At 40.5% G+C, this 13,763-nt stretch overlaps 1 protein-coding gene across 10 annotated transcripts in view; it reads left to right on the top strand.

The window, feature by feature from the left end:
• Sytl2 (synaptotagmin like 2) overlaps positions 1–12,912 on the top strand; it is a 105,936-nt gene extending 93,024 nt beyond the window's left edge. For all 10 annotated transcript variants that reach the window (XM_037197466.1, XM_028873442.2, XM_037197463.1 and 7 more), the window contains 6 exons: positions 2,257–2,359; positions 4,167–4,337; positions 6,668–6,746; positions 9,354–9,453; positions 10,530–10,735; positions 11,911–12,912. In XM_037197466.1, the coding sequence (XP_037053361.1) occupies positions 2,257–2,359; positions 4,167–4,337; positions 6,668–6,746; positions 9,354–9,453; positions 10,530–10,735; positions 11,911–12,056 (805 nt within the window). In that variant the 3' untranslated portion in view covers positions 12,057–12,912. The remainder of the gene's footprint in view (positions 1–2,256; positions 2,360–4,166; positions 4,338–6,667; positions 6,747–9,353; positions 9,454–10,529; positions 10,736–11,910) is intronic.
• The last annotated feature ends 851 nt before the right edge of the window (positions 12,913–13,763 follow it).

The following is a 13,763-nucleotide window of genomic DNA, read 5'->3' as shown; positions in this document are numbered from 1 at the left end:
ACAAAAACCAACCCATGACTTCAATTAGGGTTGCTCACATGTTTATGAATGTAAGGTTATTTACTCGATCATGGATAACTGACCAGCAGCTATACCCTTGAGAAAAACAACTCCTTCTTCCCCTGTCAATCATCACTGGCCAATAGCTCCTCAGCTAGGCGTAGGGCCCGTTGTGTTCCTTCCCCATACATTCTGGAATGTTCATGGTCTCCATCTTGTGCAGGAACCCACAGCTGCTGGGAGTTCGTGAATATAATTCCACGTCATGTCTAGAAGTTTGACAGTGCTCTTCTTCATCCTCCAACTCATACTCCAACTTCCCTTTCTTTCCGCACTGTCCCCTGAGCTCAGGGATGAAGATGTTAATACAGATGACCCCTTTAGGGCTGAGTACTCAGAAGTCACTTGTTCTCAGTACTTTGACCAGTGATGAGTTTCTGCACTAATGACTTCTCATGGCAAAGAGACTCTTCTCTGACCAAGGCTGAGTGTAGCACTGGTCTATGGTTATAATCACAAATATTTAGAAGGCAGTTTGATAACATGTTCATTTAACAAAATAACAAGAGTAGCTGCTCCCATAACTGCCCTCATGGGCTTCTGACCAAGTTTATAGTACCCAGGCATGAGTTATGTCCTGTGGGAACAGACCTCAATTCCTATCGAAAGTGATTGGTTACCCTATAACATCTATGCCACTGTTGCATCAGTGGGAATATCTTGCCTGGTAGATCAGTATTGTAGCCTGCAGGGTACACTACTGGTGGGACGGCTGATTATTTTTCTCTCCTGTTGGCTTACATAGCACCTTGCAACACTGTGAAAGCTAGGCAGCAAAGCAAATTTCCAGGTCAGTTTCAGCTTGATTGCTCTATGCCCTGCCACCAAAGTGTGTGGTAGCCTATATTATTCACATCTGGCAATGGGATTTTCACTTAATAACTTGTGGCTTCTGGGGGAGGGTATTATTAACCCAGGGTACCTTCATTGAGACTTCCTTTAAAAGTTTTTTAAAAAATAATTTTACAAAGTAGCAGATACCCATAAGGGTTTCCATATCCATAAGACTTTCCATACATCCCTAGTTTTGGTTAACTCATGTCCAACTCTGTCCTCTCATTTTTCCATTCTTTTTTTTCATTCGTGTGTTTGTGTGTGTACATGCATGCATGCATGCGAGCGTGTGTATGTGTGTGTGTGTGTGTGTGTGTGTGTGTGTGTGTGTGTGTTGCATATTGATGTGTGTTAATGATGTGTATGTGGGTAGAGGCACACTAATGCCATGGCATATACATGGTGGTCAGAAGGTAAACTTAATAACTTTCAGGGACCAGTTCTCTCCTTCCATATTATTTTGAGGCAGGGTTTCTCTTGGTTCTGCTGCTTCACCATGTACTCCAGGGAAAGTGGCCCAGGAGCTCCAAGGGGACTCTTCTGTGTCTCCCTTCCACATCATTGTGGAAGTGCTGGGATTACAGATGCACACAACCCTATCCAGCTTTTATGTAGGTTCTGGGAAGCCAAATTAAGGCCATCAGATTTATGCAGCAAGCCTCTCCCTCCCACTGAACAATTTTCCTTGTCTTTTTTTTTTTAACTTACTGAAACAAACAAACAAACAAACAAGAAACTCAGCATAGCTTCATTCATTGGCATCCTTCATTGATTTTTATACTAAATATGGACCAAGCAGATGTGTATTAAGATTAATTTGTTCATGAGACAATAACAAAACTGTTAAAACAATAGCATACAAATCCCATAAGCACCAAAGCCTTTTCCCAATAGGAAACAAAACAAAAGAATTAAGCGCTATATTGAAAGTCTGTTTCTGGCTTCCCCTCCCACACCACATAAACATTAGGAAAGCCAATGGAAAATAATAGAGACTAGATGTGATGGCTCACACCTACAATTCAAGCACTTAAGAGGTGGATACAAGAGAATCATGAGTTTGAGGCCTGCTCAGCTATGCTAAGGAGCCCTGACTTAAAAAAATTAAAAGGAAATTTTCTTTTAAAAATTTTTTTAAAAATATTTTAAAAAAACATTAAATAATCTATTCTTCTAAAATTTCTTAATCCATTTAAACATTTAAAAATATGTGTGTGGACAAAAACATTCCTTTGTTTCTGCTTCTATCAGTATTAGGAGATCATTTATGCTGCCGATTTTCAAGGTGCTTTAAAAGATAGGTGTGAAAAACATCACTTTTGTCTTCTCTAACTTTCATGTCTACCCACTTTTCTTTTTTAGCTACGTAAAGACCTATCTGTTACCAGACAAAGGCAAAATGGGCAAGAAGAAAACACTCGTAGTGAAGAAGACCTTGAATCCTGTGTACAACGAGATATTGCGGGTATTTCTCAACTCTAAATCTCACATAAAGCTTTGGTGGTGACCTGGGCATTGAAATAGCCATGGCTGCTTGGGTAGTGTCTGTATTGAAAATGTCAGCACTCCATCCTCAACTTTCCTAATCTTTGTTCCAGTCACCGTGTGTGCCTTTCTGTAATTCAGTGGAAGTTCATCTTCTTACACGCCTACATTTTCTGTAATAGACTTCCTCTCAATCCTTCCTTGACTGTGTCTTAAGTTACTCTTAAACGCTTCTTCCTTAGCAACCGGAATTCCTCTGATGTCCACTAACTCCTATGATAGACTATGCCAACACTCAGTACCTTGACACTAAATGTTAAGTTCCATGAGGGCAAGGACTAATCCTGTGATGTGTATAGACTGTGTGTCTTTGGGCAAATAACACCACTGCACCCCAGATCTGAGAAATGAGGTTAATGATGATTTTGTATTTGTGAAAAGGAAATAATGATACTCATATACCCCCTTTGAGAATCACAGACTAGACATTAAATGCCTCACATTAGACATTTAATATTGATTTGCAGCACAGTGTTTAGGGTAGGCAACACCACCAAAAAAAATGTTTATTGGAAAGATGGGTGGATGGACTGATGAGTGGAAATTTGCCTAGCTCATACACCTACATTCTTTCTCTTTCTACATGTCACGTTGTGTGATAACTATCATGATTAACAAGCCCTTTAAAGTTGCAAGTAAGAGATGTGTTTCTTCTCTGTTTCTGAAAACTATGATATTTGGTAATCCTCCAGGAAGAGGGGAAGAAGCAGTTAAGTGACACTGAATTAGCCATCTGTAGATTCATACAAGTTTGTAATTACATTTGGCTGTGACATGTCCCTGGACCCCTAGCTAGTTCTGGGTCAACTGCTTCAACCCTATAGTCAGGAAAAGCCAGCTAACTTAAATGGTAAATTCAGAGAATGGTAGGTCTGATATAACCAAAATGGACCTTCAAGTGATATGTCACAAAGCCATTATTTTTAGATTGAAGTACTATTATTCCTTCCGTGATTATATATAATCAAGAGTTGACTTAATTTGAGATGAAAAACTGGTAGGTCACTAAATCCTTTCTACTTAACCATGTGAGGTTGGAAAAAACAAATTTACTTTTTAAGAAAAAAAAATCTTTCCTTTTTTTTTTTTGTCTAATAATGAGGGACGTGTGTTTGTAGGGCAGATGGTATATGGGGGCTGTACCTTGTGCTTAATTCTTCTGTGAACCTGAAACTGTTTTCAGTAGTGAAGTGTAGCAGGGCATGGTGGTCCACACCTACAATCTGAGTACTTGGAGAGGAAGTAAGAGGAATGCAAGGTTATGCTTAGCTACGTAGGAAGTTCCCGCCAGCCTTAGCTAAATGAGACTCTCTCTCAAAATAACAAAAGGAAAAAAATTCAGTCCTTGTCCTTAGGTAGAAAAATAGAAGTAGATTCGGTTTGAGTTGTATTTTTAGAATGAACCTGATTTGTGATATATCTAGTGTAAAAGCATCCAACAAAGGTTGAATAATTGACTTTTGTTTTTAGAAAGCTATTTCTAGCTATGATATTTGAGCCCTGGTTTGCCTTTTCCAGCAGAGGGGAGAACATCCGCTTTTGTGAAAGATGGGAGTTTTAGCTCTTTGAAATCAGACACTGAGAGTAAAATGCCTTTGTAAGCTTTGAGACCTGAAACCAAACAGATGAGGAATTTGGATCCTCACAGATGACTTCTCATCTCTGTGTCATAACTTTGGCATAAGGCAATGCTAGTCACCATTTTAATTTTCTTTTCTCCACTGCAGTATAAAATTGAAAGGCAAGTTTTAAAGACACAGAAGTTGAACCTGTCCGTTTGGCATCGGGATACGTTTAAGCGCAACAGCTTCCTGGGGGAGGTGGAACTTGACTTGGAAACATGGGATTGGGACAGCAAACAGAACAAGCAGCTCAAGTGGTACCCTCTCAAGAGGAAGGTGGGTTCCGAGTTCCTTCTTGGTGGGCTGGGTCGCTGTGGGATCTGGTCTACAGGCAAGAGCCAGGTTGCATTTACCTCACAGTGCCAGTGTGGAGCTTGGGATCATTTGAAGTGAGGATTGAATTTTCTTTGTATATTTGGTAAAGGAAGAGATTTTTAAATTATATGGAGAACTTAAATCGTTCAATGCAAATGTTTGACTTCAGTCTTCAAGGCCATTTAAATGCTCCAGTCCTTTGACATCTGACACAGACTTTTAGCCTAACATATGATGAGATTGTCTCTTGAGAAGAAGGTGCCTTGTTTTGTTTAGAGACAGGGTCTTATTATATAGCCCAGGCTAGCCTGGAACTTGCCCTTTAGCCTAACATAGCCTCCAGTTGCCATCATTATAGGCATGCTCCATCATATTCAACTTCCAATATTTCTTCTAACTGAATTATTTAATTTATTTGTACTTAATATAATTATGAATGTGTTAGGATAGAAATCTAATGTCTTTTTTTTGGTTTTTCAAGGCATGGTTTCTCTGTATAGCTTTGCGCCTTTCCCAGAACTCACTTGGTAGCCCAGGCTGGCCTCGAACTCACAGAGATCCACCTGGCTCTGCCTCCCGAGTGCTGGGATTAAAGGCGTGGGCCACCACCACCCGGCGAAATCTAATGTCTTAATATTTGTGTTATTTTTATTTTTATAATTGCTTCTATGAAGATTAATCAATTATCTCATAATTTTCTTTTCCCTCCATCAATACAGAAGCCATAGTTTCTTTTTCTCATTAACAGCATTTATCCTTGAATTAAAAATGCCTACTCTAGGGCTGGAGATACAGCTCAGGGGGTATAGCACTTGCCTATCATACACAAGGCCCTGGGTTTGATCCCCAGCACAGGAAAGAAGATGTGTCTAATACAGTTTAGGACTTCTACCATGTCCAGACCAATGAGAAGAATCAAAGTATTTTACTCCGTTTACTCATGCCCCCATCTTTTCTGATATCTTCAGTCACATTTTAATGATGTTTGTATTTAATCTTCCGCATGGTAACTCTTTAGTACAGAAACACTCATTTAGGTTTGACCAGGTTTACTTCCTATTTCTTCTTATCCTTTCGTTATCTCCCACCCAAGTCCTTACAAGGCCCAATTCTAATTAGCTTCTGAAATCAGAGGTTATTGACGGTCAGGATAGGATGGTCACCTGATGACCATCCTGTGTGACCTGACGGTCCCTGCCTGTACCTTTCTGTGGAGTTACATTTTGTGCCAGGGATTTCTGTTACTTTTACCTTTCTGGCTTTCTTTGCTTCATGACATCCTCTTCACATTTCTCTCTGAAGGACATTTTTGTTCATTTGTGAGGCTGAAAAATGGTCTGTGAGCACTTTTACAATGTCATTCCATATTCCGACTTCTGTAATTATATCGGAAAGTTGCCTATTAATCTTTTTCTTCTTTTAACTTGTTAGAAGGTTATGTCTTAGCTTTTTCTTTCAGATTTTAGGCCCTTTTTTGTCTTTTGACTTTTGGAAATTTTATTATAATGAGCTTCAGTGTAATTTTCTCTCATCTCGCTGAGGCTCACTTGAGCTTCCTGCAGGAGCTTGAACAGAGCAGGAACCTGAATCAGAAACCATGGAAGAATGTTGCTTACATATGGGCTTGCTCCTCCAGCACCATGATTAGCAAGCCTAGGCCCACCTACGTGATACCATCCATGATGGCTGGGCCTTCTTACATCCATCTTCAATCAAGAACACCCCTCACAGACATGGACATAGGACAATCCATTTGAGGCCATTCTTAAGTTGAGGGTCCCTCTTCGCCGGTTGCTCTAGGTCTGTGTCCAGGTGAAAATAAAGGCTAAGCAGCAGACACCCATGGTTTCTATTTCAAGTTCCCTCTGCAGAAGTTCCTGGCTTGCTGCATTTCCTGCCTTGACTTCCCTCAATGATGGAATGGACTGAAACCTGTGAAATGAAATAACCCCCTCCTCCCCAAGCTGCTTTTGGCCAGAATGCTTTATGAGAGCAGAGGAAAAGCACACTAAAGCAGAGTCCATGAAATGTTTTCTGAGTATGTTGCAAGGTTGTCAAAGATAGGTAACAACTTTTCTTAGCTATAAAAATAATTGTGCAGAGGATGCAGGGGAAAAACTGAATTCGGAGCACACGAGTGATTCATAGTCCCAGAAATGAGATGGGTTCAGTCCTGTAACAGAGTATTCACCACCAGGCTAGAAAAACAAAACAAAACAAAACAAAACAAAACAAACAAACAAACAAAAAAACCTGTTTCTTATACCTGCTAACATCCCTTTATTTTTCAGACAGCACCAGTTGCCCTGGAGACAGAAAACAGAGGTGAAATGAAGCTAGCTCTCCAATATGTTCCAGAGCCAAGCCCAGGTATGAGATGACTTTACAGCCGAACCCTCTACTTATCCCTCTGCTCTCTAGAGATGGCTTTGGTTCTCTTACATTTTCAAAGATGAATTCCTGAGCAAACATGCTAAGTTAATAATTGTACGGACCCGGACCAAAGGACTCAACCATAGTTTCAAACTAGAAAAATCTCATTATTTCTCTTATAGTAAGAAATGCATAATCCTTACTGTCTTAACCATTTAAGTCTATAACTCAGTAATAGGAACTATACTTACACAGCTGTGCAGCAGAGTCCCAGAACTTTTTCATCTTTAAACAACACTGTATCCTTTAAATTGCAGCAAACCCTTTCCCCACCCCAGAGCTTAGGAAATATCAATTTACTTTCCATTTCTGTGAGGAAATTTTTTGTTCCGTCTTTTCCAGTTTCTAGCCCTTGCTTTGACTTCCCCTTGTCCTGGGGAAAATGTTGGTGTTTGTACCATGTGAATGGGCTTTGCTGGAGTGAGAATTTGGGCCTGTTGACAGTGTCGTGATAAGGAAGGAACTCAAGTTCCTTTCCCAGGTGGGAATTAAAAGGATTCATAGAAAGTTCCTAGGAAATCAGAGCTCCCTGATCTTCCCTTCTTAGTTTCATTAGGAGATAAAGCTTTGTGTCTTGATTACTGATTGCAGCCTGGGCACTGGGGCCTTAGGTCTCCAGCCAGTTCAACAAGCCCCCCTCCCCCAAATGGCAGGAAATGAGTGTTAGACCTTGCCAACAACTCATTTCCCAGGCAAATTGTCCTCAAGAAGCTGTAGGAAGACTGTAGTTAAAGTCAGGGGCTGCAAACTCACGTGTTCGATAATCAAGCCTAAGGAAAGCTACTAAGGAAAGGAATAACGGCTGGTACAGGCATAGGTTGAACTAGACAAAGGCAGTCTATACTTAAAAAAAAAACAAAAAACAAAAAAAGATGAAGGCCAGGCAAAGCATATCTTTAGGCCAAGTTGCTGCCCAACCATAATTCTATTACTTCTAGATCTTTTCAAAGGGCATTTTTTTTACATATAACTTTGTATCTTGTCACGAGGTCAACACGCATGGAAATGCCGTTTCTAACTTTCCTCACTGTGACTTGGTGGTGAGGGCTGAGGGAATTATGTGTTGTGATACACTTTCTCTTGTCTGAGTTTTTACTCCCTAGGAGCTTTCCCCTACATTTCCCTTCCCTTCCTCAATCTGAGTCTTAGATGGAGTCTGAGCCCCACAAAGCTTTTCCTGACTGAGTTAGCACTCATTAAGCACGTTGTTTTCTAGAGCAGTGTGGTAATAGCTTGACATTTTACACCATGTTTCATTTTTATTAATTAATAATTTATAAATTAATTTCTATTGGTTTTTTTATCGTTTGTTGAAAGATAAAACTCAGGGATAAATATTAGGGAATAAACCTGAGAAATCCACAGAGGGACCTAGACACAATATTCCCTTTCTACTTCCTCAATCTAAAAGAGTGTGCAACCCCTTGACCCCTCCTCTTCCTGCCCTGTGTGCCTTTCTTTCTCCTCTTAGCCAGAGAACTCGATGGTCCACTTGGTCAGCTGAATGTGGACTTCACCCTCTGAACTGAGGTCAGCTTCATTGGTGGTCTTGGAGCAACCAACATGAACAAATCTCCCCCAACACATTTCTCCTGTATAGATATAATTTTCCACGGGACATAAATTATTTATCATATTCCTTGTGTGTGTGTGTGTGTGTGTGTGTGTGTCACACACACACACACACACACACACACACACACACACTCCTAAGTATGAGCACTTTATGGATGTGGTTATAGCTCAGGGAGTATGGTTTAGTTGACTGAACTAAACCACCCAGGGAAATCCAATAGTGCTCCTCTGTTTATGTGCAAGCAGTCTAGCAGCACCTTCAGACTAAGCCAACATCTTAGTAGTTGTCTATGACACTAACAGTTGTGCATGTGTGTTCATTAGCCCCATTACATATGTAAGGACTTCTAACATGACAGGGAGAAAGCTATCCTTTAGCCGGTGTCTAGTTCAGTCACTTTACACTCAATCTGCGCTGGCAATGGTATTGGAAGGGCTAGGCATTGTCTTGAGATGTTTTGAGTGTAACTGTGAACAGATGACCCACACCCCTGAGGTCTGATGTTGAAACAACCGAAACCCCAAAAGAATGACAAACGCTCTGTACTTGGAAGCAACGTGAATGTTTTCACTCTCCAGAATGGCTCTTCTCATTTTTTATTAGTTCTCAGAATTTTACTCAGTGTATTTGGATCACATTCACCTCTCTCCCAACTCCTCCCAGATGACATTCTTCTTGACTGTGTGACCTTTTAACCTCTAGAGTGTGTCAACCAACCAGAGCCACATCCTTAAACAAAATTGACTCTCCCTCTCTCAGCACCTGTCTGTTGCCAGCAGCTCCTGTTTTTATAGAGCTGTCTGACCTCAGGACAGTCAGGCTAAGAAGCATACAGTTGAATGTCTATAACCTTAATCAACTCAATACCATCAAGCGTTAGCTTGTTTCCTTGTGCTATTCCATATGCAAGGTGACATCTTTTCCAAAAAGAAATGGCAGCACATTTTGTTTACCTTGTTCAATTGTAGGCAAAAAGCTTCCTACAACTGGAGAAGTCCACATCTGGGTGAAGGAATGCTTTGATTTGCCTCTGCTGAGGGGGAGCCACCTAAGTTCTTTCGTTAAATGGTAAGAACATTCATGACGTGATTTTCTTTAGTTCTCCTCTTGTCTTGTCTTTGCTGGCTGGTATCAATTCTCAGTGTCAACGATGCTAACACTCACCAGCCATAGATTATTAGAGATATCAAACTCAGGAGTCTATGCTATCAACTCCCGAGGCTTTATTTGGTTTTCAAATCAAATTGAGATCACGCCTACAAAATGAAGCTAGATTTTTCAGACTCGTATGTGCAATATCTTCTGGGGTACGTCTGTTGCTAGGGGGAGTTCTTAGTACAAAATAGCTTACCAATTTTTTTTTCTTCTCCTTTTCGAGACAGGGTTTCTCTGTGTTGTTTTGGTGCTTGCCCTGGATCTCGCTCTGTAGACCAGGCTGGCCTTGAACTCACAGAGATCCGCCTGTCTCTGCCTCCCAAGTGCTGGGATTAAAGGTGTGTGCCACCACCACCTGGCTTGCTTACCAAAATTTTAATGTTGGATGTCATACTACTTATTTCCTTAGTGAACAAGAGAGGATTTCTTATTTCCTATGTTTTTGATTTGTTTGCCAAGGGTTTGTTTTGGTTTTCTCTTTTTTTTCTCCTCTCTCTCTCTCTCTCTCTCTCTCTCTCTCTCTCTCTCTCTCTCTCTCTCTCCCTCTGAAAGCCAGAGGAGAACTTGGGTATCATTCTCATGAACACAGTCCACTTCAAGACAGGATCTCTCATCTGCCTGGTACTCACCAACGAGGCTGTGTGGCTACAGAGACTATTTAATTCCTAGAACTGGGATTGATGGTGCATACCACCCTGCTCTGCTTTTTGGTGCAGGTTCTAGTGATAGAACTCAGGCCCTCACCCTTGCCAGGCAAGCACTTCATTGACAGTGGCTATCTCCCTACCAGTCCTTAAAAAAAAGACTCAGTTCAATCTTCCTGCTTCAGCTTGATGCATGCTGGGATTATAATGTGAGCCACCACAGTCGGCTTCCATACCTTTTTTCCTTCATCGCCTATCCCATAGCTGTGCTGAGCATAAATGTTGCCAGCATAAATGCTCACTTTATTAACTAAAATGCCCTCGCATTACTTTCTCTTTTTGTAGTACCATCCTTCCAGATACCAGCAGGAAAAGTCGCCAGAAGACAAGAGCTGTAGGAAAAACCAACAACCCTGTCTTCAACCATACCATGGTGTACGATGGGTTCAGGCCTGAAGATCTGAATGAAGCCTGTGTAGAACTCACAGTCTGGGACCATTATAAACTAACCAACCAGTTCCTGGGAGGTCTCCGGATCGGCTTTGGAACAGGTAACATTTGTTATAAGTTTAATTCTCTGTGAGCCAAACTCTCCAGGAGATGCTAAAGTCCTTCATGTAATGAAACCAGTGAGGGAAAGACCATTGGTATTCCAAGGGTTCTGGGTTAAAAGGACCAGCAGTGTCCAGGAGCTGCCCTTGTAGAACTTAAGTTACCATTGGCAGGTTCCAAAATCTGAGCTTGAAAGTTCTGACTTCGTGAACAAATATTCTCCCTCACCTGGTGCTACTAATGAGTCGTAGGCTGAGTGTCCAAGTCAATCCTCATGCATTTATTTCTTTGATTGCATGGCTCAAGAGAGTTAAACAATGACAAGAGGTGTGCTCAACAGAAAGTGTGATGCAACATTCAAGAAGATGGTTGAACAAGCTAGGAAAAATTGTGTCTTCCCACAAATAACATGGCTAAAAGTCTGCTTTGAACAATTATAGTGACTACCTTCTCATTACTGTATTAGACGATTTACTTAGATTATTAGAGTTACTCCTTATAACAGTTCCACAAGGCAGTTAGTAACAATCCCAAAGGAACCAATATCCTCAAGTAATAGCAACAACAATAGTAACAACAATAAATAAATAACAGCTAATGACAGAGGCAAGTTATGAAATTGAGTCTTTCAGGCAAGGAACTTTAGCCAGTATCTGCAGGTAATCATCGTGCACAGTGCTTCTCAACCCATCTGGGTGGGGGGGATATCAAAGGACCCTTTCACAGGGGTTGCATATCAGATATTTATATTCTGATTCCTAACAGTAGCAAAATTACAGTTATGAAGTAGCAATGAAATAATCATATGGTTGGGGCCAGCACAACCTGAGGAACCGTATTTGAAGGGCTGCAGCATTAGGAAGGTTGAAAACCACTGCTCTACTGTCATCTGTAACCCAATACATGATCCTTCCAACTCCTCTATGCCCCTGAAAAAGGCAACATCCAGCCTTTACATACATGTGGAGAGCCACCATCTGGAAACCATGAGAGTTGAAATAATGAAGCCACTTGGTAGTAAAACTAGTTCTTCCTTAATGCCCCAGATCTGCTCTCCAAGTGTGTGCGAACTCTTCCTTGTCTTCCATGGTGGTTATAATTGGGGAATGACTAACTCCCTTTCTCCCCGGCCCACAGTGGGAAACATAATTGCAAACATAAAACTTTCTTTCAGGAAAAAGCTACGGGACTGAAGTGGATTGGATGGATTCTACTTCCGAGGAAGTTGCTCTCTGGGAGAAGATGGTGAATTCTCCCAACACTTGGATTGAAGCAACACTGCCCCTCAGGATGCTTCTGATTGCCAAGATTTCCAAATGATCCTACTCAGCTGATTCCGCCATCAAAAACTACTTCCCAGGTGGAGCTGAGCTTGAGAGTTCCAACCTTGTGGACAAATACCCTCACCCTTTGTCACTAATGATTGCTATGCAAGCATCCCCAAGTCAATTTGCATGCATTGCTTTGATTGCACAGCTCAAGAGAGCTAAACAGTGGCAACGGGATGTGTGATGCCAACATCCAATAGCTGAACAAGCTAGGGAAATTGAACTGTTGCTTCCACACCAAAGAAAAAGTCACCCTTACAGGTTTCACACCACAATGGTGAATTGTGTGGCCTGCAATTTGGTTATTCAAATGCTTGCTGGGCATATAAATAGGAAGATTAATGGCAAAGCCACAGAAAGAGACTCCTGGGATGGGGTGGAGAGAGGGAAAACAGCAGCGATGACAGAGAACTTCATAATAAGACAACTATTTACTTGGTAACCTCCAGTAAGACTTTGAATTCCATCTTAGGGCAGCAAGACTGACTTTACTGCCCATAAATCTTCCTTGAGAAACCCTGCCCCACCCCACCCCGCCTTCTCAATCTCAAATGGACTTTGGTGCCACCTACTGGTTGTATATGGAATTCAGCTCTTGGCTTATTTTGGCTTAATTTGTGCTAAAAGGGATGGCAAGTATTTTATAACAATTTGCTAAAATATTGCATATAATTGAGTGTTTTTTCTTATAATTTTACTATATGGACACAGAGTAAAAGTAGTCACAGATATGCTTTGCTACAAAGTTTTAATTAGAATATAAATCGTCAATTTCATTGTACTTCCTATGTATAATTTTCTTAAGGTATTTTGTAAAAAACCCTTAGAATAAATTATCATGATTTAAATTGTGTTGCTAGTTTATTCTGACTTCTTGTATTAAAAATACTTTGTATTGGGAATCTTAAAATATAAATTCTCTAATATGGCTTATTATTTTTCTAGAGTCTTCAATGCAACTTTAGGCATTGTTTCATCTAAATGAACAGCTGTAGTTATAAAAAGAAAATTTTTTCTTTTAAAAATACTTGTTAAAAGCTTGAAGATAAGTCAGCATTTATTATTCAAGATAAGTTAAAGTTTCTTCCTAATTTTCCCCCAAAGATTTCTTTGGACTATTTTGATGCATGAAACATTACTCCAACTAGTTTTCATTTCTCAAAACAAACCTTGATTTATCGTGAATTTAAGGAAGTCGGGTCAGTGAGTGAGTATGGAATCTTATAAAGATGCCTCATAGATATCATCAAATCCACTAAAGAAATCATGTGGCTTGCGCCTATAATTCCCTATTTAGTAGACTGAGGCAGGAGAATTGCTTTTTTTTTTTTTTTTTTTTTCGAGACAGTTTCTCTGTGTAGCTTTGCGTCTTTCATGGAACTCACTCTTGTAGACCAGGCTGGCCTGGTACTGCAGGGTGAGACTGGTAAATAAATAAATAAATAAATAAATAAATAAATAAATAAATAAATAAAACCGAACCCAAACCAAACAACTCTTTCACACATACAAATAAAAGCCTACTAGATGATTTGCCTCTTTCCCCAAATGCTGTAGCCTTATGCTGTAGCCTTGAATCCACTCATGAGCAACTAATGTAATTGATTCCTCCCTTGTCACCCCGGGTCTGTGATGGAAGTGATTAGCCGTACTCTCTGATGTTGAGGACGGGATGGCGAGTTAATAGAGCCAGCCCTAT

The sequence above is a fragment of the Peromyscus leucopus genome, chromosome 1 (genome assembly GCF_004664715.2).
Source record: "Peromyscus leucopus breed LL Stock chromosome 1, UCI_PerLeu_2.1, whole genome shotgun sequence".
Classification (NCBI taxonomy): domain Eukaryota; kingdom Metazoa; phylum Chordata; class Mammalia; order Rodentia; family Cricetidae; genus Peromyscus; species Peromyscus leucopus.
Note: the sequence above shows the minus strand (reverse complement) of the source record. Positions and strands in the feature narration are given on the sequence as shown.